A 20,831-nucleotide genomic window follows, 5' to 3' on the forward strand; every position below is an offset into this window, starting at 1 on the left:
CAGTCCCGATGCCTGCACCTGAATTCAAACCCGGGGCTTCACTGGGCAGCCCTCGGGAGCAAAGTGCAGACTCAGGCCTGCCCCTGTCGGAGGGGCGGGCGTTCGTCTGCGGTCGGAGTGACAGCGGGGCTGCGCTGCGCTCGGCAGCCGGTGTGCGTGGAGCGGGGGCGGCACCGAGGCCGGGAGGAGGCGGGGCCACCGGTGCCAAGGCCTGTGCGTGGGACGTCGCTGCAGGGGCCTCTCTCGCACCCGGGAGGGGTCCTGCGCGCTCCTGGGCGCCGTCCCCCAAGCGGGAGCCCAATACCCCGCCCTGGACGCGCGGGCGGGACGCTCCTCGGGGAGCGCTCTCCTTCTTCACGTCGCTCTTTTCGCGTCCCGAGTCCCCGGGACCCCGCTGGCCGCCTCCTTCCCAGCGAGCGCAGGGCCGCGCCAGTCCTGCCCGCCCTCGGGTGCCGCAGCTTCCAGCGGGCGCTTCCGGTCAGACGGAGGGTGGGCGTGTGCTTTGCGAGCGGCCGCAACGCGCGCGCGGCGTCTGGGAGTAGAGGTCGCCGGGGCTTGTGCGTCCGATGGGGACACGGGGACAGCTGCGCCCCGGGACTGCAGTCTTTATCACGAGCCTGAAGGCTGCGCCGGCGCCCAACAGTCAGAGGCGGTGACCAAGAAGCAGCCGGGGGGCGGGGCCGAGCGTGAGGCGGAGTCTGCGCACTCCAGCTTTGCAAATGAAGGTGGGCGGGGTGGAGCGAGCATGAGAGACGTGCCTCCGACCAATAAGTGCAGAGATCTTTCGGGGGCGGGGACCTACTGCCGCGCTCCGGGTTGCGGTTGGTCTGAAGGTAGCGGAGGCGGGCTCGGCGCGCGTGGCTCCGCCCACTCCGGGCAGCTGCTGGGCGGGAAGGCGGCGCCTGGGTCGCGCTGGCTGCGGCTCCTCAGGTAAACGGCGGGCGAGGATGAGCCTTCAGCGGCGCTGGGCAAGCGCCCCTTGGGGAAGTCTGGGCTGGAGGGTCTGGGGACCGCTCCCTTGGCCGGGCCGCGGAGGAAGCTGAGTCCGGAGGCGCCTCCCCAAGGTCACCGGGCGAGCGCCGGGAGGGTCGTGGGTGTTGCGGGGTCCTTGGCCCAGGTGTGCGCCGCGCAACAGCCCGGAAGAGAGGCCGGAAGTCTGCGGCTGTGCTCCTCCTCCTTCGCGCCGCTAAGTGGTCTCGGCGGCTTGCCCGCCCTCCTCGGGGGGCGCGGTGTTCCTCGGTGCCCGCGCCTCCCCGGGAGCGCGGCGGTCCCCGGCGCTCATCCCTCCCCGGGAGCGCGGCGGTCCCCCAGTGGGGCCACCGGGGGGTCCTGTCTCTGGGAAGCCAAGCATAAGCCCGGAGCCTGCCAAAGCCGCGTGCCCCGAGGCCTCCGTGAGCCTTCCGTATTCTCTGCCGATGCCGAGCAGGAAGGTGATTTGTCCTAGTCACGAGGATGACTGGTCATAGCGCGCAGGGCACAGAGCTGGCAGGGCCGCGGGGAGCCAGCCCTCTCTCGGCCGAGGCGGGACCTAGGGGCTGCGGAGCAGGAGCTGGCCGGCCGATTTGGGGTCGGATCTCCCCGCAGCGTCAGTGCAGCTGCAGGGTTTGGGTCAGAGGAGAGCGCTCTGGGCTCCGGTGGCTCGTCCTACACGCTCTGGGGAGGGGCTCCTTTGCCGGCCCGGGTGGGGATGGGACATACCCATAAACTCAAGTGCAGTGAGGTAAGCAGAAAGGGGTATGGGGGTGTGGCCGAACCTAGGGATGTGGGCGGAGCAGCGGTCGGGTGGGGGACAGCCTTGGAGGCAGAGACCACTTTGGAAGGGGTCGGTGGTGAATGCACACGATGCTGTAAGAGGCAGGCAGGGTAGGGGCAGTGAGAAGTCAGGTGAGGGTGGTGAGGTGAGTTTAGAGCTGTTGGGTCTCAGTTCTGTGACCGTGGATGGAGATGCCCCGAGGACACCGGGTCCTGGGGAGTTGAGGGCTGGAGATGTGTGTGGGAATCGTTGTTTCATTGGTGGTAGGTGTTTGTGATGTGGCTGCATGGACAGTCTGGGCACCCTGGGTGCTCAGTCTCAGGCTCTCAAGGCCCCTGGGAGCAGGTGTCTCTGGTCTCTCTTTGGTGTCAGAGTGGAATGACCTGAGGTTGAGTTGTCTTTGTTAATTTGAAACTGATGTGCAGGCTGCTGTGGCTTGTGGAGACCTGCATCTGGCCATTTCCCACAAGCTGGGGTTGATTGCTGACTTCTAAGGGACACTAGGGGTTCAGAGGTGGAGGCTGTGGGATGTGTGCTTTCCTGAGCTCATGGCTGTTCCCTGTGGCAGGAAACAGGCGCCTGTGCTTAGTTTTCTTTCCCTGGGGCCACAGAGGTCCAGGAGAGAAGTCTGGTTGCTGCTCTCTGTGGTTGACAGCCTGAGGCCTCATAGCCCCCTTTCATGGAGCTGGGTTATTTGGGGTAGAGACATCCTCTGTGTGTGCCAGTCCACACAGATTGGCCTCTTTGTGGTAGGAGCACCAGGAAGGGCTCCCATGGCTCTTGCCAGCTCCTAGCCAGTACTCAGAGAACACAGACTGCTGCACGTCATGAGAAATGTGCTTTCTTCCCTGAGCTGGAGGGGCTACCTGGTTTTGGGGTTTGCATGTGCACCAGTGACACAGCTTTGCATGGCCTATGTTGAGGAACCATGTTCTCAGTGAATTGTGAGCAGTGGGCTGTGGGATTGCATTTCCCTGGGTCATCAGCCCAAGGCCTTGTTGGTGACTTTGGAAGTTGATTCTGTGGCTGCTGTGCTAGGAGAGGAGGTTCCTTGGACCCGACGCATGGGTGGGGCATTCTGTGACCTCCCAATCTCCCTGCACACACCCGGCCCTGCAGGCTGGCTCACCATTGCTTCTGGGCTATGGTTTCTGTGGCCTTTACAACCTCGTACACCCCCGACTTATCCCTTTCTAACCCAGCACCTCTGTTGTGTGCATAGGTGTGGCATCCATAGTACTTTTTGTGGCCGGAGGGTTTTCAAGTCAGGAACTCTGGGCCTGAGATGTGACTGGTGGGTGTTTACTAAATGTGGTTGAGTGGAATGAAGAGGAAGCAGTTCTTTCATTTACACAGAAATGTGTGCTGTAGAGGGAGAGAAAGCCCTATCAATCCTGCCTGCCACCTTCTCCTGTTTGTTTGCTTTTTGTTAACCAGAACCCTGATTAGCATTTATGTTTTTTTCTGACATCCCCATTGCATACGTGTCTGTGTACTAGTGAGAGCGTCTGTAGATAGATGTGGAAAAGTGGGTGTTTGGCCACTCAGGCCTGTTGTGGCTGTTACTCATTCTCTGCGACTGGCACCGGCACCTGAATAGCTCCTGTCCCCACCAATCAAGATGCTGTGGGTGTTCAACTGTGTGCTGGCCTCATTGCAAGTCTTTGACTCACGAGACTTTTTGCCATGTGGCCTACACCTAGAGGTGCTGGTCATCGCTGATCATCACAATTTATAGGTGTTGGGACAGGGAGCAGGGATTTTCCACACCTGCTCATGGCTGCACAGTAAGCACACGTAAGGAGGGGCTGGGCACCTGACTCTGCCACTGAGCCCTCATCTAGCCACTGATATGGGAGTGCTGGGAAGTGAAGAGTGTGGCCCCTTAGGGAACAGGGGAAGGGAAGTGCTGGGTAGAGGAGGGCATGGTCCCTGACGAGGACTCCACCCCCATGGGCCTAGGTGAGGACAGGCACTCTTGCCTTCCTGCCCAAATGTTGCATTTCCCAAGGCCACCCTGGTTTTCCATGCCCCCATCCTATGCCTATAAAAATCCGAGACCTAGGCCAGGCGTGGTGGCTCACACCTGTAATCCCAGCACTTTGGGAGGCCGAGGTGGGTGGATCATGAGGTCAGGAGTTTGAGACCAGCCTGGCCAATGTGGTGAAACCCTGTCTCTACTAAAAATGCAAAAATGTGGGACGTGCCTGTCATCCCAGTTACTCAGGAGACTGAGGCAGGAGAATCGCTTGAACCCAGGAGGCGGAGGTTGCAGTGAGCCGAAGTCACCCCATTGCACTCCAACCTGGGTAACAGAGCCAGACTCCATCTCAAAAAAAAAAAGGCCCAAGAGACGGGGACAAGGCGGGGGCACCGGCAGCTGGACATGGAGACGAGCAGACTGGTGGAAGAAGACACAAGCAGCTGGACCTCAAAGGGAGCATGCAGGTAGAAGAGCACACCAACAGATCCCAGCACACTGGCAGGCCATCGACTGACTGGGCGAGGCCAAGTTTGGCTGGGGCAGTCGGAGGAGAGCTTGGGCTGCCAAGCGGCCCAACTCCAGGAGAAGACCATCTCCCTTCTGGCTCCCCCATCGGCTGAGAGCTACTTCCACTTGATAAAACTTTACACTCATTCTCCAAGCCCATGTGATCCGATTCTTCCAGTACACCAGAGGGCAAGAACCCAGGATATAGAGGGTCTGGTGGTTAACACAAGCCTCCTATAGATGGCAAACCAAAAGAGCACCCTATAACACACGGCCACTGGGGCTTCAGCTGTAAACATTCACTCCTAGACACTGCCATGGGGTTGGAGCCCCACAGCCTGCCCATCTGTATGCTCCCCTAGAGGTTTGAGCAGTGGGGCACTGAAAAAGCGAGCCACACCCGCATCGCATGCCCTGCGACCATGTGGACGAGGGAACTTTTCCTCACCACCATGCTGCACTGCTGTCAGCTCTGGAAGAGCAGGCGAGTGCATCTGCTTGTCCTAGGGTCAGGCAGCACGATCCCCATATGTCTGCTGGCCATCTCTCTCTCTCATGAGAATTCTTGAACATCCTTTGCTCTTTTTCCTGTTTATCAGGAAAGAGAGTGATGTGCACAAGCTCCTTTGCACACAGTAGTCCTTCCCTATCCACAGGGATACGTCCCGTACCTATATACCTTTGATAAAACTTAATTATAAATTAGGCACAGTAAGAGTTGGCAACAACAAATAATAAAATAGAACAATTTATGACAATATTCAGGACAGCATACAATTTAAAACATGAGTTCAGGCTGAACGTGGTGTCTCATGCCTGTAATCCTAGCACTTTGGGAGGCCAAGGCAGGCGGATCACCTGAGGTCAGAAATTCAAGACAGCCTGGCCAATGTGGTGAAACCCCATCTCTACTAAAAATACAAAAATTAGCCAGGCATTGTGGCACACGCATGTAATCCCAGGTACTTGGGAGGCTGAGGCAGGAGAATCACTTGAACTCGGGAGGCAGAGGTTTCAGTGAGCCAAGATCATGACATTGCACTCCAGCCTGGGCGACAGAGCAAAACTCCGTCTCAAAAAAAAAAAAAATTCATTTCTGGAATTTTTTTTCTTTTTTTCTTTCTTTTCTTTTTTGAGATGGAGTTTTGCTCTTGTTCCCCAGGCTGGAGTGCAGTGGCTCACTCTCAGGCCACTGCAACCTCCGCCTCCTGGGTTCAAGCCATTCTTCTGCCTCTGCCTCCCAAGTAGTTGGGATTACAGGCATGTGCCACCACACCCAACTAATTTTGTATTTTTAATAGAGATGGGATTTCTCAATGTTGGTCATGCTGGTCTTGAACTACTGATCTTAGGTGATCCATCCGCCTTAGCCTCCCAAAGTGCTGGGATTACAAGCATGAGCCACCGTGCCTGACCTTCTTTTGATTTTTAAAAATTACTTTAATTGACAAAATTGTATATGTTTGTGGTATCTAACCTGTTTTGAAATATGTATACCTGTGTAATGGCTAAATCAAGCTAATTAACATATACGTGACCTCATATACTTTCTACTCGGACTGGGAACACTTAAAATCTACTCTCGGCAATTTTCAAATATATATCGCATTGTTGTTACCTGTAGTCACCATGTTGTGCGATAGATCTCTTGAATTTATTCTTCCTGTCTAACTGAAACATTGTACCCTTTGACCAGGATCTCCCAATCCTCCACCTCTGCCAGCCCTGAGGTAGCATTCTACTCTCTGCTTCTGTGAGTTCAACTTGCCATAGAAGTTGAGTTTCCACATGTGATATCATGTGATTGTCTTTCTATTCCTGGCTTATTTTATTTCATATAACGTCCTTTAGTTCGTCACATTTCTCACAAATGACAGGAATTCCTTCCGTTGTTTTTTTTTTTTTTTTTTTTGAGACCAAGTTTCGCTCTTGTTGCCCAGGCTAGAGTGCAATGGTATGATCTCGGCTCACTGCAATCTCTGCCTCCCAGGTTCAAGTGATTCTGTAGCCTCAGCCTCCCAAGTAGCTGGGATTATAGGCATCTGCCACCACGCCTAGCTAATTTTTGTATTTTTTGTAGAGATGGTTTCACCATGTTGGCTAGGCTGGTCTCGAACTCCTGACCTCAAGCGATCCACCTGCCTCAGCCTCCTAAAGTGCTGGGATTACAGGCATGAGCCACCACGCCCAGTCAAATTCCTTTTTTTTTTTTTTGAAATGGAGTTTTACTCTGTCACCAGGCTGGAGTGCAGTGGTGTGGTCTCGGCTCACGGCAACCTCTGCCTCCTGGGTTCAAGCCATTTTCCTCCTGAGTAGCTGGGACTATAGGCACACCCCACCACGCCCAGCTAATTTTTTGTATTTTTAGTAGAGATGGCGTTTTACTGTGTTAGTCAGGATGGTCTCCATCTCCTGACTTTGTGATCCCCTGGCATCGGCCTCCCAAAGTGCTGGGATTACACTCATGAGCCACTGTGCCCGGCTTTCCACCTGGCTGCATTCCTTCTTTTTTGAGACTGAATAAATAATGTTTCATTGTGATATATACCACATTTTCTTTGTTTTCATTTTCTTCTTTCTTTAAATAATAACACATTTTCTTTATTCATTCATTCATCGATGCACACTTCGGTTGATTCCATATCCTGGCTTTTGTGAATAGTGCTGCAGTAACTATGGGAGTGCAGATTTCTTTTTGAGATCCTAATTTTATTTCCTTTGGATATGTACTCAGGATTGTTGGATGATATGGCAGTTCTGTTTTTATTTTATCTTTTTTTTTTTTTAAGACGGAGTCTGGCTCTGTTGCCCAGGTGCAGTGGCACGATATCGGCTCACTGTAACCTCCACCTCCTGGATTCAAGCCATTCTCCTGCCTCAGCCTTCCAAGTAGCTGGGACTATAGGTGCATGCCACCATGCCTGGCTATAATTTTTTGTTTTGTTGTAGAGATGTGGGTCTCGCTTTGCTGCCAGGCTGTTCTCAATCTCCTGCTTTGCCCCTTTTTAAGTTGGACTGCTTCCTTGCTACTGAGCTGAATTCCTTATATGTTGTAAACATTAACTGTTTCTCAGACGTGTGGTTTGCAAACATTTTGCCCCAGGCTGTAGGTCGTCTGCTCTTTTAGGGGTCTCCACTGGTTTGCTGTAATCCCATCGCCTGTTTTCTTGCCTGTGTCACCTCGTTTTTCATTTAGTTTATGCTCCACTGGGGTGTGCGGGATGGGTTGTGGGTGTGATTTAAATGGTGTAGTACCTGGTTTTTAAAAATACATGATTTTGACATTCAGAAGTTAATTTTTTTTTTTTTTTGAGACAGGGTCTTATTGTGTCATCCAGGCTTGAGTACAATGGCGTGATTACAGCTCACTGCAGCCTTGATCTTGCAGGCTCAAGCCATCCTCCCACCTCAGCCTCCTAAGTAGCTTAGACTATAGATACAGGCCTCCATGCCTGGCTAGTTTTTTTGTTTTTTGAGACAGGGTTTCACTGTGTTACCCAGGCTGGTCTTGAACTTCTGGGCTCAAGTGAGCCGCCTGCCTCAGCTCCCAAGTGCTGTGTGAGCCACCACACCTGGCCTAAAATTTTTATATGGTCAAACTGAATTATGTTCATTATGGCATCTGGGGTTTTATATTTGGCATAGAAAAGCATTTCCTATTCAAGACTAAAATATTTACCTATTCCCTCCCTCCCTTCTTCCTTTCCTTTCCTTTCCCCTCCCCTCCCCTCCCCTATGAGAGGCACAAGTGAGAGGCCTCAGCCTCTCAAAGTGCTGAAATTCCAGGTGTGAGCCACTGTGCTCCCCACCGCCCCTGCTTTTTTAAAAGACAGGGTTGGTCTCTGTCGCCCAAGCTAGAGAGCAGTGGAACCATCTCAGTTCACTGCAGCCTTGAAACCCTGGGCTCAAGGGATCCTCCTGCCTCCGCCTCCTGAGGAGCCTGGACTACAGGTGTGTGCCACCACACTTGGCTAATTTAAAAAAAAAAAATTTGGGCCGGGCGCGGTGGCTCACGCCTGTAATCCCAGCACTTTGGGAGGCTGAGGTGGGTGGATCACGAGGTCAAGAGATCAAGACCATCCTGGTCAACATGGTGAAACCCCGTCTCTACTAAAAATACAAAAAATTAGCTGGACATGGTGGCGCGTGCCTGTAATCCCAGCTACTCGGGAGGCTGAGGCAGGAGAATTGCCTGAACCCAGGAGGCGGAGGTTGCGGTGAGCCAAGATCGCACCATTGCACTCCAGCCTGGGTAACAAGAGCGAAACTCCGTCTCAAAAAAAAAAAAAAAAAAAATTGTAGCAATGAGGTCTTGCTGTGTTACCCAGGCTGGTATTCTTGGTTCTTTGTATGGTCTTCCCTTTATATCTATGGGGATTTTTTCCGGGAACCCCTGCAGATACCAAAATTTAGACACTCAAGTCCCTGATATAAAAGGGTGTGCATATGACCCTACACACATCCTCTCATATACTTTAAATAATCTCTGGATTACTTATAATAATACAATATAAAGGCTACATAAATAGTTGTTATAGCCTGGTATGGTGGTTTACACCTATAATCTCAGCACTTTGGGAGGCCAAGACAGGAGGATTGCTTGAGTCCAGGAATTTGAGACCAGCCTGGGCAACACGAAAGACCCCATCTCTAAAAAAATTTTTAAAAACTGAGCTGGATCAGAGCAAAGGCCCTGGTGAAGGGAAAAAAAAAAAAATGGTGAGCTGGCTGTGGTGGCATGTGTCTGTAGTCCCAGGTCCTCAAGAGGCTGAGGTGGGAGGATCGCTTGAGCCCAGGAGGTGGAGGCTGTAGTGAACTGTGATTGCGCTCCAGCCTGGGTGGCAGAGTGAGACCTTGTCTCAAAACAACAGAAGACTTTAAAAGATATTTTCTTACTGGCGGGTACTTCTTGACTTCAGGGATAAAGCATGGATGTAACTAATCTAAAAAAAGGGATCTTGTCCAGGCTTTCCTTTTGTACAGCCGGAAGACTGGCAGGTGATGTTTGTCTTTTCCCTTCAAGGCTCAGTGCTTAGCTTTATAGGTAAGCGCAGTCCTAACTGTAAAAACAGTTGTGCAGACCCCTTCCCACCTTACATCCTGGTGCTGCTTCTCTTCCTTACTAATAAATGTCCTTTGCGGCATGTTTTTCCAGAATAGGACGCTTTCGTCTGTGCTAAAAGCCTGTTCAGGCAATGTCCTTTCTTCTCAGTGACTTTTTTTCATGATGTCCATAATTTGTCTGATGACTCTTGGTTGGCAGAAGCTGTTTCTCCTGTTATCTTGACATTTTTTGCAAAACTCCTTTCTAAACTATCAAACTATCCTTTGCTGGCATTAAATCCCCAGCTTTAGATCTTTTCCTTCCTTTTGCTTCAAGTTGTTGTACAATGACTTTGCTTTTTCTCAAATCATGTTAAAGTCTACAGGTATGCCTTTCTTTTTGAGACGAAGTCTCACTCTGTCACCCAGTCTGGAGTGCAGTGGTGTGATCTCAGCTCACTGCAGCCTCCGCCTCCTGGGTTCAAGCAATTCTCCCATCTCAGCCTCCTGAGTAGCTGGGATTACAGGCCCAGGCTGGAGTGCAGTGGCACTATCTTGGATCACTGCAATCTCCACCTCCTAGGTTCAAGCAATTCTCCTGCCTCAGCCTCCTGAGTAGCTGGGATTACAGGCCTGTGCCACCCAGCCCGGCTAATTTTTTTGTAATTTTTAGTAGAGATGGGATTTCACCATCTTGGCCAGGCTGGTCTCGAACTCCTGACCTTGTGATCTACCTACCTCTGCCTCCCAAAGTGCTGGGATTACAGGAGTGACTCACCTTGCCCGGCCTGGTATGCCTTTCTTAGAGGAAACTTGCATCCACATGAAAGCTGCATTTTCAATACAAGGTAAAAAGATTTTTCACAAAAAGAGCAAGGTTTTTACATCTGCTGGTGTAGCTGTAGTGATGGCTTCATGAATTTCCTTTTCTTTTTTTTAAAAATGGTCCTTATGTGCTGGGCATGGTGGCACACGCCTGTAATCCCAGCACTTTGGGAGGTCAAGGTGGGCTGATCATGAGATCAAGAGATCGAGACCATCCTGGCCAACATGGTGAAACCCTGTCTCTACTAAAATACAAAAATTAGCTGGGCGTGGTGGCACGTGCCTGTAGTCCCAGCTACTCGGGAGGCTGAGGCAGGAGAATCGCTTGAAGATGGGAGGGAGAGGTTGTGGTGAGCTGAAATTGCGCCACTGCACTCCAGCCTGATGCCTGGTGACAGAGTGAGACTCTTGTCTCAAAAAAAAAAAAAAAAAAATGGTCCTTTTGCTGTATTCATTTATCTTTAAGTGGTGGCAACTGTGGCTGTAGACTTCAGGCTATGGTACAAACCAGGCAATTCAGCTTGTTCTTACAAAGTCATGACTTTCTTCCACTTTTTGGGAACACTTTGATCATCACTACTGGCACTGTGTGTGGGTCCCATGGTGTCATTAAAGTCACTGACTGAACATGATGAAAAATGTGGGAGAACCACAGGCAATGGGTTTTACTGCAAACTGCTCATGTGAGGATGATGGTGTCCCATGGTGTTTTAAGCAGATACACTCAATGCCTGAGCTCGCTGCAGTAGCAGTGAGAGGTGGCTGTGAAATTATCACAGCAGTACACTATGTGCTACAGTTAATTCCGTGTAGTTGTGATTCACTTCTGCATCTTTATGTTTGTTTAGATTTCTCTTGACTGCAGATGGCAGCATGTATAGTCTGTAAGTGTGCATGTATATTTTGATAAATTTTAACTTCTTACAATAGATTTCTGTATATTTCATGGTAGTAAATGATAAAATAGACTAGTATCTACATATATTTTATGCATTCATGACATATTTCACATTTTCTTAATTTTTTTGATTTTGCACTTTGAAAAGTTTTTTCAAAGTGCACAAATCTCCAAAAAGTTTTCCAGTATATTTATTGACAAAAGTCTGCGTATAAGTGAACCCACGCAGTGGAAACCCGTGTTGTTCAAGGGCCAACTGTATGATGTTAACTATAGGTTTTTCTTAGGTGTTTTTTTTTTTTTTTTTTTTTCGAGATGAAGTCTTGCTCTGTCACCCAGGCTGGAGTGCAGTGGCACAATCTCGGCTCACTGCAACCCCCGCTTCCTGGTTCAAGTGATTCTTCTGCCTCAGCCTCCTGAGTAACTGGGATTACAGGCGCTCGCCACCACGCCAGGCTAATTTTTATATTTTTAGTAGAGATGGGGTTTCACCATGTTGGCCAGGCTGGTCTCTAAGTCCTGACTTCAAATGATCCACCTGCTTTGACCTCCCAAGTGCTGGGATTATAGGCATGAACCACTATGCCCAGCCAGTTTTTCTTAGGTATTCTTTAACAAGTTGAGCAAGTTCTCTTCTCTTCCTAGTTGAGGAAGTTCCCTTCTCTTCTTGAGAATTTTTTTTTCTGCGATGGAGTCTAGCACTGTTGCCCAAGCTAGAGTACAGTGGCGCGATCTCAGCTCACTGCAACCTCCGCCTCCTGGATTCAAGCAATTCTCCTGCCTCAGCCTCCTGAGTAGCTGGGACTACAGGCGCCCACCACCACACCTAGCTAATTTTTATATTTTTAGTGGAGACGGAGTTTCACCGTGTTGGCCAGGCTGGTCTCGAACTTGTGACCTCGTGATCCACCCACCTCGGCCTCCTAAAGTGCTGGGATTATAAGTGTGAGCCACCACACCCAGCCTCTTCTTGAGAATTTTTATCATAAGTGAATGTTGGATTGTGACAAATGCTTTTTCTGCATTTATTGAGATGATCATATGGTTGTTCTTTATTAGTTTGTTAGCGTTATGAATTATATCAGCTGAATTTAAAAATATTAAAACCAGCCAGACACAGTGGCTCACGCCTGTAGTCCTAGCACTTTGGGAGGCTGAGATTGGCGAATCACCTGAGTTCAGGGGTTTGAGACCAGCCTGGGCAAATGGCAAAATACCATATCTTCTAAAAGAAATACAAAAATTAGCTGGGCATAGTGGCATGCCTGTAATCTCAGCTATTCAGGAAGCTGAGACAGGAGAATTGCTTGAACCTAGAAGGCAGAGATAACAGTGAGACAAGATCACGCCACTGCACTCCAGCCTGGGCAATAGAGTGAGACTCTATCTCAAAAAAAATGAAAGTGTATATATATATGTAAATGAATATATATAATACACATATTTATATACACACGCACACATATATATATATATATGGGATAAACCCCATTTGATCATGATGGAGTTATTCTTTTTATATGTTTCTAGATAATGATTTGATAAATATTAAGAATTTGCGTCCATAAGGAATTATTGTCCATAAGAATATTGGTTTATAGTTTTCTTTCTTTTTTGTTTTTTTTCTTGAGACAGAATCTCACACTGTCCCCAGGCTGCAGTGCAACGATGTGATCTTGGCTCACTGCAAATTCCACCTCCCAGGTTCAAGTGATTCTCTTGCCTCAGCCTCCTGAGTAGCTGGGATTATAGGCACACACCACCACGCCTGGCTAATTTTTGTATTTTCAGTAGAAACAGGGTTTCGCCATGTTGGCCAGGTTGGTCTTGAACTCCGGACCTCAGATGATCCACCCATCTTGGCCTCCCAGGGTGTTGAGATTACAGGTGTGAGCCACTATGCCCGGCCAGTTTTCTTTTTTTGTTTTAGATGGAGTCTTGATCTGTCACCCAGGCTGGAGTATAGTGGTGCCATCTCCGCTCACTGCAACCTCTGCCTCCTGAGTTCAAGTCATTCTTGTGCCTCAGCCTCCCGAGTAGCTGGGATTACAGGCATGTGCCACCATGCCCGGCTAATTTTTGTATTTTTAGTAGAGATAGGGTTTCCCCATGTTGGTCAGGCTGATCTTGAACTCCCGACCTCAGGTGATCCACCTCCCTCAGCTTCCCAAAGTGCTGGGATTACAGGCATGAGCCCCTGCGCCTGGCCTTTTTTTTTTGAAATGGAGTCCCACTCTGTCATCCATGTTGGAGTGCTGTGGCACGATCTCAGCTCCCTGCAACCTCCACCTCCTGGGTTCAAGCAATTCTTCTGTCTCAGCTTCCCAAGAAACTGGGATTACATGTGTACACCACCACACCTGGCTAATTTTTGTATTTTTAGTAGAGACAGGGTTGATCCTGATCTCAGGTGATCCACCCGCCTCAGCCTCCCAAAGTGCTGAGGTAACAGGCATGAGCCACTGTGCCGGGCCCCTAGTTTTTAAGGTAGAAGTCATTCTTTTTTTCCTTGCACAATCAACCTTTCAGCCTCCCAAAGTGCCAGGAGTGCGGGTGTGAGCCACTCTACCTGGCCTAATTTTCCGTTCACTTGTTCTATCAGAGACAGAGCTGGGTACGGTGGCTCATGCCTATAATCCCAGCACTTTGGGAGGCCGAGGCGGGTGGATCACCTGAGGTCAGGAGTTCAAGACCAGCCTGGCCAACATGATGAAACCCTGTCTCTACTAAAAATACAAAAATTAGCCAGGTGTGGTGGCATGCGCCTGTAGTCCCAGCTACTTGGGAGGCTGAGGCAGAAGACTCACTTGAACCCAGGAGGCAGAGGTTGCAGTGAGCCGAGATCTGACATTGCACTCCAGCTAGGGTGACAAAAGCAAAACACTGTGTCAAAAAAAAAAAAGAGATGTTGAAATGTGTACTATAATTTGGATTTGCTATTTTTCTTTGCGTTTTTATTAGTTTCGGCTTTGTGTATTTTGAAGCTCTGTTATTAGGTAAAAGGGTTTAGGATACTTAATATTTCTGAAATCTAGTTTGTCTAATATGACTCTAGCTTTCTTTTCTTTTTTTTTCTTTTGAGATCGAGTTTCACACTGGAGTGCGATGGCGTGATCTCACTGCAACCTCCACCTCCTGAGTTCAGGCGATTCTCCTGCCTCAGCCTCCCAAGTAGCTGGGATTATAGGCATGTGCCACCATGCCCGGCTAGTTTTGTATTTTTAGTAGAAATGGAGTTTCTCCATGTTGGCCAGGCTGGTCTCAAACTCCTAACCTCAGGTGATCCATCCATCTCGGCCTCCCAAAGTGTTGGGATTACAGGCGTGAGCCACTGCGCCTAGCTGACTCCAGCTTTCTTGTAACTAATGTCAGCCATGTTTTTCTTTGCCCATCCTTTTGCTTTCAACCTCCTAGTGTTAACATATTTAATTTTCCCTGTAGTTTTGTGAATATATGCAATAGTTCTAATAACAATCTAACGTCTGTGTCTCTGAACTCTTTCCTTTATATTATATCTGGATCAGTTAGTATTGGTTGGTTCGTCCTCACAATGGGTTGGCTCTTCTTGCTTCTTTGCACGCCTGGTGAATTTTGATTGGATGCTTGGCGTTGCTTTGCCTTGTTGGTGATGCTGCATATTTTTGTGTTCCTGTTAATAATCATGAGCTTTGCGCTGGGAACTGGCTAAGTACTTGGGAACAGTTTGATCTTGTCAGCCCTTTCTTTTAGCTTTGTTAGGTGAGACCAGAATGATGTCTAGTCTAGGATCGATTTGGTTAATTACTGAGGCGGAATCCTGAATCATGCAGGGAGCAGGCACCGTTCCTGTCCCCGTGGAAGCCCTGGGTGTCGCTGCTCCTGACATTCCTGTCCCCGTGGAAGCCCTGGGTGTCGCTGCTCCTGACATTCCTGTCCCCGTGGAAGCCCTGGGTGTCGCTGCTCCTGACATTCCTGTCCCCGTGGAAGCCCTGGGTGTCGCTGCTCCTGACATTCCTGTCCCCGTGGAAGCCCTGGGTGTTGCTGCTTAGACCACAAACTTAGTCCCTTAAGCAACACAAATTTATTTCCAGAAAGTTCTAACGTGGGTCTCACCAGCTAGAACCCAGGCATTAGGGGCTCCTCCCTTTTCTGGTGCCTCTGGGGAGGATCTGTTTCTGCTGTCTTGGGTTCCTGGCAGAATTTGGTTCTTTGTATCTGTAGGATGGAAGCCCCTGTTTTCTTGTCAGCCACCAGCTGAGGGCCATGCGCAGCTCCTCCAGGCCACCCGCACTCCTTGTCTCAGAGCCTCCCTCCTCCATCCTCTAGCCAGCAGTAGTGGGGTGAGTCCTTCTCATGCCTCAGATTTCTCCTCCTGCCTCTTCCGTCTCTTCTCTTTGACCCACCTGGGAAAGGTTCTCCAATTTTAAGGACTCACGTGATTAGTTTGGTCTCACCCAGATAATCTGGGATAATCTCCATGTATCAGGGCCTGCACCCTTAATCTCATCTTCTGAATCCCCTTTGCTGTGTTAAGGGATCATACACTGGTTCTGGGGATTAGGGTGTGAGCATCTTTGCGGCTATGATTCTGCTGACCAGTAACTTGCTGAGTGCCCAGGAAACCCTGTGCAGGTCTCTAAAGTTCTCTCTGGGCAGCGCTTTCTTTGTTACGAGAGCCTGCATACTCCAGCCACCCTGGTATAGGTCGGCACTCCCTGTTCTATCTCTTTAGCCTACGTGTTTTGCTGGGCCCTAGGCCTGGGTCCTGTCTCCAGGCAGTAAGCTGAGCTCTTATAGGGCTCCACCCCATTTCCTACTTCTCAGGGCTCACTGCCCTTCATTTTCCGATATCCATTGTCCTGAGAAACGGTGGTTTCTTGTGTTTTGTCCGGTTTTCAGTTGTCCTGTGATTCTTGCCTGGGCCAGGAGCAGAAAAGTCCAAGTACGCACGGTTGTTTATTTTCTTTACTTCTGTTTGAGTTGGGCGAGCGTGGCTGCTGCACTGGAAGGGGTATTGCACGGTTGTGGACTGGCGTCAGTTCCGCCTGTTTCTTCCTGGACGATGGAGCTGGGCAGGTCTGGCTACCCACAGGGCACAGCCTCTGGTCCCAGAGCCTGGTTGCTCAGCCCAGCTTCTCCGCCTCGCCAGCTCAGCTCAGGCCTGGGCACTCTGGCTTCTGATGCTCCACATCAGGCGTGCCCTTGTCTCTGGGAAGTGTGTGCTCTGGGCACTTGCACAGGTTTTCTGCCCTCTTCAGCTCTTAACTCTTCCACAACCTGGGATCTTTTTCTTCTCTTCGGTGTGCCACAAATGGAGTACTTTGTTTGTTTGATTGAGACGGAGCCTTGCTCTCTTGCCCAGGCTGGAGTGCAGTGGTGCGATTTCGGCTCACTGCAATCTCCACCTCCTGGGTTCAAGCGATTCTCCTGCCTCAGCCTCCTGAGTAGCTGGGATTACAGGTGCATGCCACCACTCCTGGCTAATTTTTGTATTTTTTTTTTTAGTAGAGACAGGGTTTTGCCATGTCGGCCAGGCGGGTCTCGAACTCCTGATCTCAGATGATCCACCTGCTTTGGCCTCTCAAAGTGCTGGGATTACAGGCATGAGCCATTGCACTCGGCCCTGTTTTTCTTTTCTTTTCTCCTTTTTTTTTTTTTTTTTTGAGACAGGGTCTCGCTCTGTTGACCAGGCTGGAGTGCAGTGCAGTGGTGCAATCTCAGTTCACTTCAACCTCCACCTCCCAGGTTCAAGCAATTCTGCCACCTCCGCCTCCTGAGTAACTGGGATTACAGGCATGAGCCACCTCACTGGCTAATTTTTTTTTTGTAATTTTAGTAGAGATGGTGATTTGCCATGTTGGCCAGGCTGATCTCAAACTCCTGGCCTCAAGTGATTCACCCGCCTCGGCCTCCCAAAATGTTGGGATTAAAGCCCTGAGCCACTGCGCCTGGTCTGTTTGTTAGGTAGTGTCTCACTCTGCACTTAGGCTGGAGTGCGGTGGTGCGATCTTGGCTCATGGCAACCTCCACCTCCTGGACTCAAGTAGTCCTCCCACCTCAGCCTCCTGAGTAGCTGAGACTATAGGTGTGTGCTACCATGCCCAGCTAATTTTTGTATTTTTTGTAAAGATGGGGTTTTGCCATGTTGCCAGGCTGGTCTTGGACTTCTGAGCTCAAGCAGTCGACCAGCTTCTGCCTCCCAAAGTGCTTGTTTGTTTTCAAAACAGTCTCACTCTTGCCTAGGCGGGAGTGCAGTGGCATGATCACAGCTCACCTCAGCCTGGGCTCAAGTGAGCCTCCTGCCTCGGCCTCCTGAGTAGCTGAGAATACAGGTGGTGACCATCACACCTGGCTAATTTCTGCCTTATTTGTAGAGATGGAGTCTTCCCATGTTGCCCAGGCTGGACTTCAACTCCTGGCCTCAAGCAGGTTTATTTTCTTTTAAGGTGTATTTTCTCTCATGTCATTGGAGTATTGGCAAGATCAGTCTGCCCCTTTGAGCTAGAATTTTCACACATTTTTAATTCCACCAGCTCTTAAGATTTCTGTGGTTTCTTTTTGTCTTTTTTTGAGATCGGGTCTAGCTTGTCGCCCAGGCCAGAGTGCAGTGGTATGTCTTGGCTCACTGCAACCTCCGCTTCCCAGGTTCAAGCAATTCTCGTGCCTCAGCCTCCTGAGTAGCTGCAACTAAAGGTGGCTGCCACCACGCCTGGCTAATTTTTGTGTTTTTAGTAGAGACAGAGTTTCATTGTATTGGCCCAGCTGGGCTCAAACTCCTGAGCTCAAACGATCTTCCCACCTTGGCCACCCAAAATGCTGGATTACAGGTGTGAGGCATCACTCCTGGCCAAGATTTCCGTGATTTCTTACTTTGCCTCCAGCCCATGTGTGCACACCCCAGGGAGGTGCGCTGCCTGATCAGGGATGGTCATGGCGTCTCCTTCATTTTTCTCGGGAGTGTGTTAGGAAGGAGTGGTGGATGGGAGGGGATTAAGGGAAGGAATGGGCTGGTGGGAGCTTCAGAGAACCGAGGATGTGAGTGTCAGGATGGTGGCTGCCATGCTCATGGTGAGCCTGTGGCCCTTGTGATCGTGCTTTCTGAGACACTGGACTTGAGTGTGTGCCAGTAGTGTAGACGCAGAGGGAACTTGGACGCTTGCTGGACTTGATTCTTTGGGACCACTGTTGCATGCGGTGGCGCGTGGCATGTGATACGTGAAAGCCATGGTGCCCGTGCTCAGTTCCTCACAGTGTGGAGGGGATGCTCTAGGTGGAGGTGCAGCCACTCATGCTGGGGCTGATGGTGATGAGGCGCCACTGTGGACAAGCCTGCGTATGCCGGTGAGGCACTGGCAGGGGCTGCTGGGTGCTCGGGGTTGGAGGAGAGGTGGAAACTGTTGAGGATCATGGTGCCCTTTGTCCTCCCTGAATGGTTCAAAGAAAATGTGACAGAGATATTTCCCCCAGAACAAATTCGTTTAAATTGTTCACAGAACATTTAATGATAATTGGTAATCGCCTGTAAACTCAGATATTGTAGAGGCTTATGAATTAAATCTTGTCATTTTGGTTATTCCAGATTGGAAAAGAAGTTGTCCATGTTCACACTGGGTGAAGGAAGCTGAAGCCGCAGAAATGACTGAGTCCTACATGAAGAGTGAGTGCATGGGGATTTGGGGTGGGCCGGGTGTGAGGCCTCTCTTGCCTCTGGGTGGTCAGGGCAGACCAAGGCTCTTATCAGCTCCAGTGGTGCCTGGAGTTTCCACCCTGCATTCGGGAGCCTGAGTGGGTTCTGGGCAGGTTGGATGATGCGGGCAGGTGTAGACCTCTCACACACAAACCTTGAGTTTGGGACTCGGAAAAGCACATGGTATTCAGGATGTGGTTTGAAGATTTTTTGGTTTCGTTTTGCAATGAAGTCTCACTGTGTTGCCAGGCAGATCTGGGCTCACCACAACCTCCGACTCCTGGGTTCAAGTGATTCTCTTGCCTCAGCCTCCCAAGTAGCTGGGACTACAGGTGCATGCTACCACCCCCAGCTAATTTTTGTATTTTTAGTAAAGACAGGGTTTCACCATGTTGGCCAGGCTGTTCTTGAACTCCTGACCCCAGGTGATCCGCCCACCTCGGCCTCCCAAAGAGCAGTGATTATACTTTGGCATGAGCCACCGCACCTGGCCGACTTTTTTTTTTTTTTTTTTTTTTTAAAGATAAGGTCTTCCACTGTCACCCAAGATGGAGTGCAGTGGTGCAATCATGGCTCATTGCAGCCTCAAACTCCTGAGCTCAGGTGATCCTCCCACCTCAGCCTCCTGAGTAGCTGGGCAAACAAGTGCATGCCACCATGCCCAGATAATTTTTTTGTATTTTTTATAGAGATGAGATTTTGTCATGTTGCCTAGGCTGATCTCAAACTTTTGGGCTCAAGTGATCCACCAACCTCAGCCTCCCAAAGAGCTGGGATTACAGGCTTGAGCCACCACACCCAACCTGGAGTGACTGTTTAATAAACATGTTTTCTCCAGGTTTCCATCAGAAAAAACAAAAACCAAAACCAGTAGTTGTCAAAGGCTGTTTAGGCTGCTGTAACAAAATATCTCAGATTGGGTAATTAATGAATAATAGAAATTTATTTCTCATAGTACTGGCGGCTGGGAAGTCGCAGATGAAGACACCGGCAGATTTGATGTCTGTGAGGGCTGTTCTCTGCCTCATAAATGGAGTCTCTTGCTGCTGTGTCATCTCATGGCTGGAGGGGCTAAAGGGACTAGGGTGTCCTTCAAGCTATTTTTTTTTTTTGAGACAATGTCTCTCTCTGTTGCCCGGGCTAGAGTGCAGTGACCTCCTTGGCTCAAGCCATCCTCCCACCTCAGCCTCCCATGTAGCTGAGATTACAGGCATGTGCCACCATACCCAGCTAATTTTTTAAAATTAGTTTTTGTAGAGACGAGGTCTCACTATGTTGCTTGGTGTGGTCTTGAATGCTTAGCTTCCTGTGATCCTTCCGCCTCAGCTTCACAAAGCCCTGGGGCTACAGTGTGAGCCACTATACAGGGCCTCAATCTTCTTCTTTTTTTTTTTTTTTTTTTTGATACTGGGTCTTGCTCTGTCACTCATGCTGGAGTGTGGTGGTGCTATCTCAGTTCATTGCAACCTCTGCCTCCTGGCCTCAAGGGATCCTCCCACCTCAGTCTCCTGAGTAGCTGGGGCTACAGCTGCGTGCAACTAGGCCCTCATTTTTGTATTTTTTTCTTTTTTTTTTGTAGAGATGGATTTTCACCATGTTGGCCAGGCTGGTCTCAAACTCCTGAACTCAAGTGATCCACCAGCCTTGGCCTCCCAAAGTGCTGGGATTACAGGTAGGAGCTACTGTGCCCAGCCATCAACCATTTTTCTTTTTTCTGAGATGGATTCTCTCTGTTGGCCAGGCTGGAGTGTAATGGCATGATCTCGGCTCTCTGCCTCCCGGGTTCAAGCGATTCTCCTGCCTCAGCCTCCCAAGTAGTTGGGACTACAGGCATCTGCCACCATGCCTGGCTAATTTTTGTATTTTTAGTAGAGATGGAGTTTCACCATGTTGGCCAGGCTGATCTCGAATTCCTGACCTCAGGTGATCCACCTGCCTCAGCCTGGCTGAACGTGGCCTTAGCTACAGTCAGATCTCATTGATTTGGATCAGCCTGTTTGTCTAACTATTGGACTTTGGAAATGGAGGGCTATTAAAAGTCCAGCTTCCTGCTCAGGAAGGAACCCCTTCCCAGAGGGGAGACTGAGTCACTCACTGAACACACAAATACCTGTGTGTCCCTCTGCCCCAGCAGAGGATGTCCTCATTGGCAGCC

The 20,831-nt window shown here is 50.0% G+C and overlaps 1 protein-coding gene across 4 annotated transcripts in view; it reads left to right on the plus strand.

Moving 5' to 3' along the window:
* Nucleotides 1–878: 878 nt before the first annotated feature.
* The window catches only part of MROH1 (maestro heat like repeat family member 1), a 131,704-nt gene continuing 111,751 nt past the window's right edge, over nucleotides 879–20,831 (plus strand). For 2 of the 4 annotated variants that reach the window (XM_064384717.1, XM_064384719.1), the window contains exons 1-3: nucleotides 879–930; nucleotides 18,569–18,646; nucleotides 20,256–20,348. In XM_064384717.1, coding sequence (XP_064240787.1) covers nucleotides 18,625–18,646; nucleotides 20,256–20,348 — 115 coding nt within the window. In that variant the 5' untranslated portion in view covers nucleotides 879–930; nucleotides 18,569–18,624. The remainder of the gene's footprint in view (nucleotides 931–18,568; nucleotides 18,647–20,255; nucleotides 20,349–20,831) is intronic. The other 2 variants (XM_012473282.3, XM_064384718.1) reach the window with 1 other exon arrangement.

The sequence above is a fragment of the Aotus nancymaae genome, unplaced genomic scaffold (genome assembly GCF_030222135.1).
Source record: "Aotus nancymaae isolate 86718 unplaced genomic scaffold, 86718_ANA_hifiasm-v0.15.2.pri h1tg000036l, whole genome shotgun sequence".
Lineage (NCBI taxonomy): Eukaryota > Metazoa > Chordata > Mammalia > Primates > Aotidae > Aotus > Aotus nancymaae.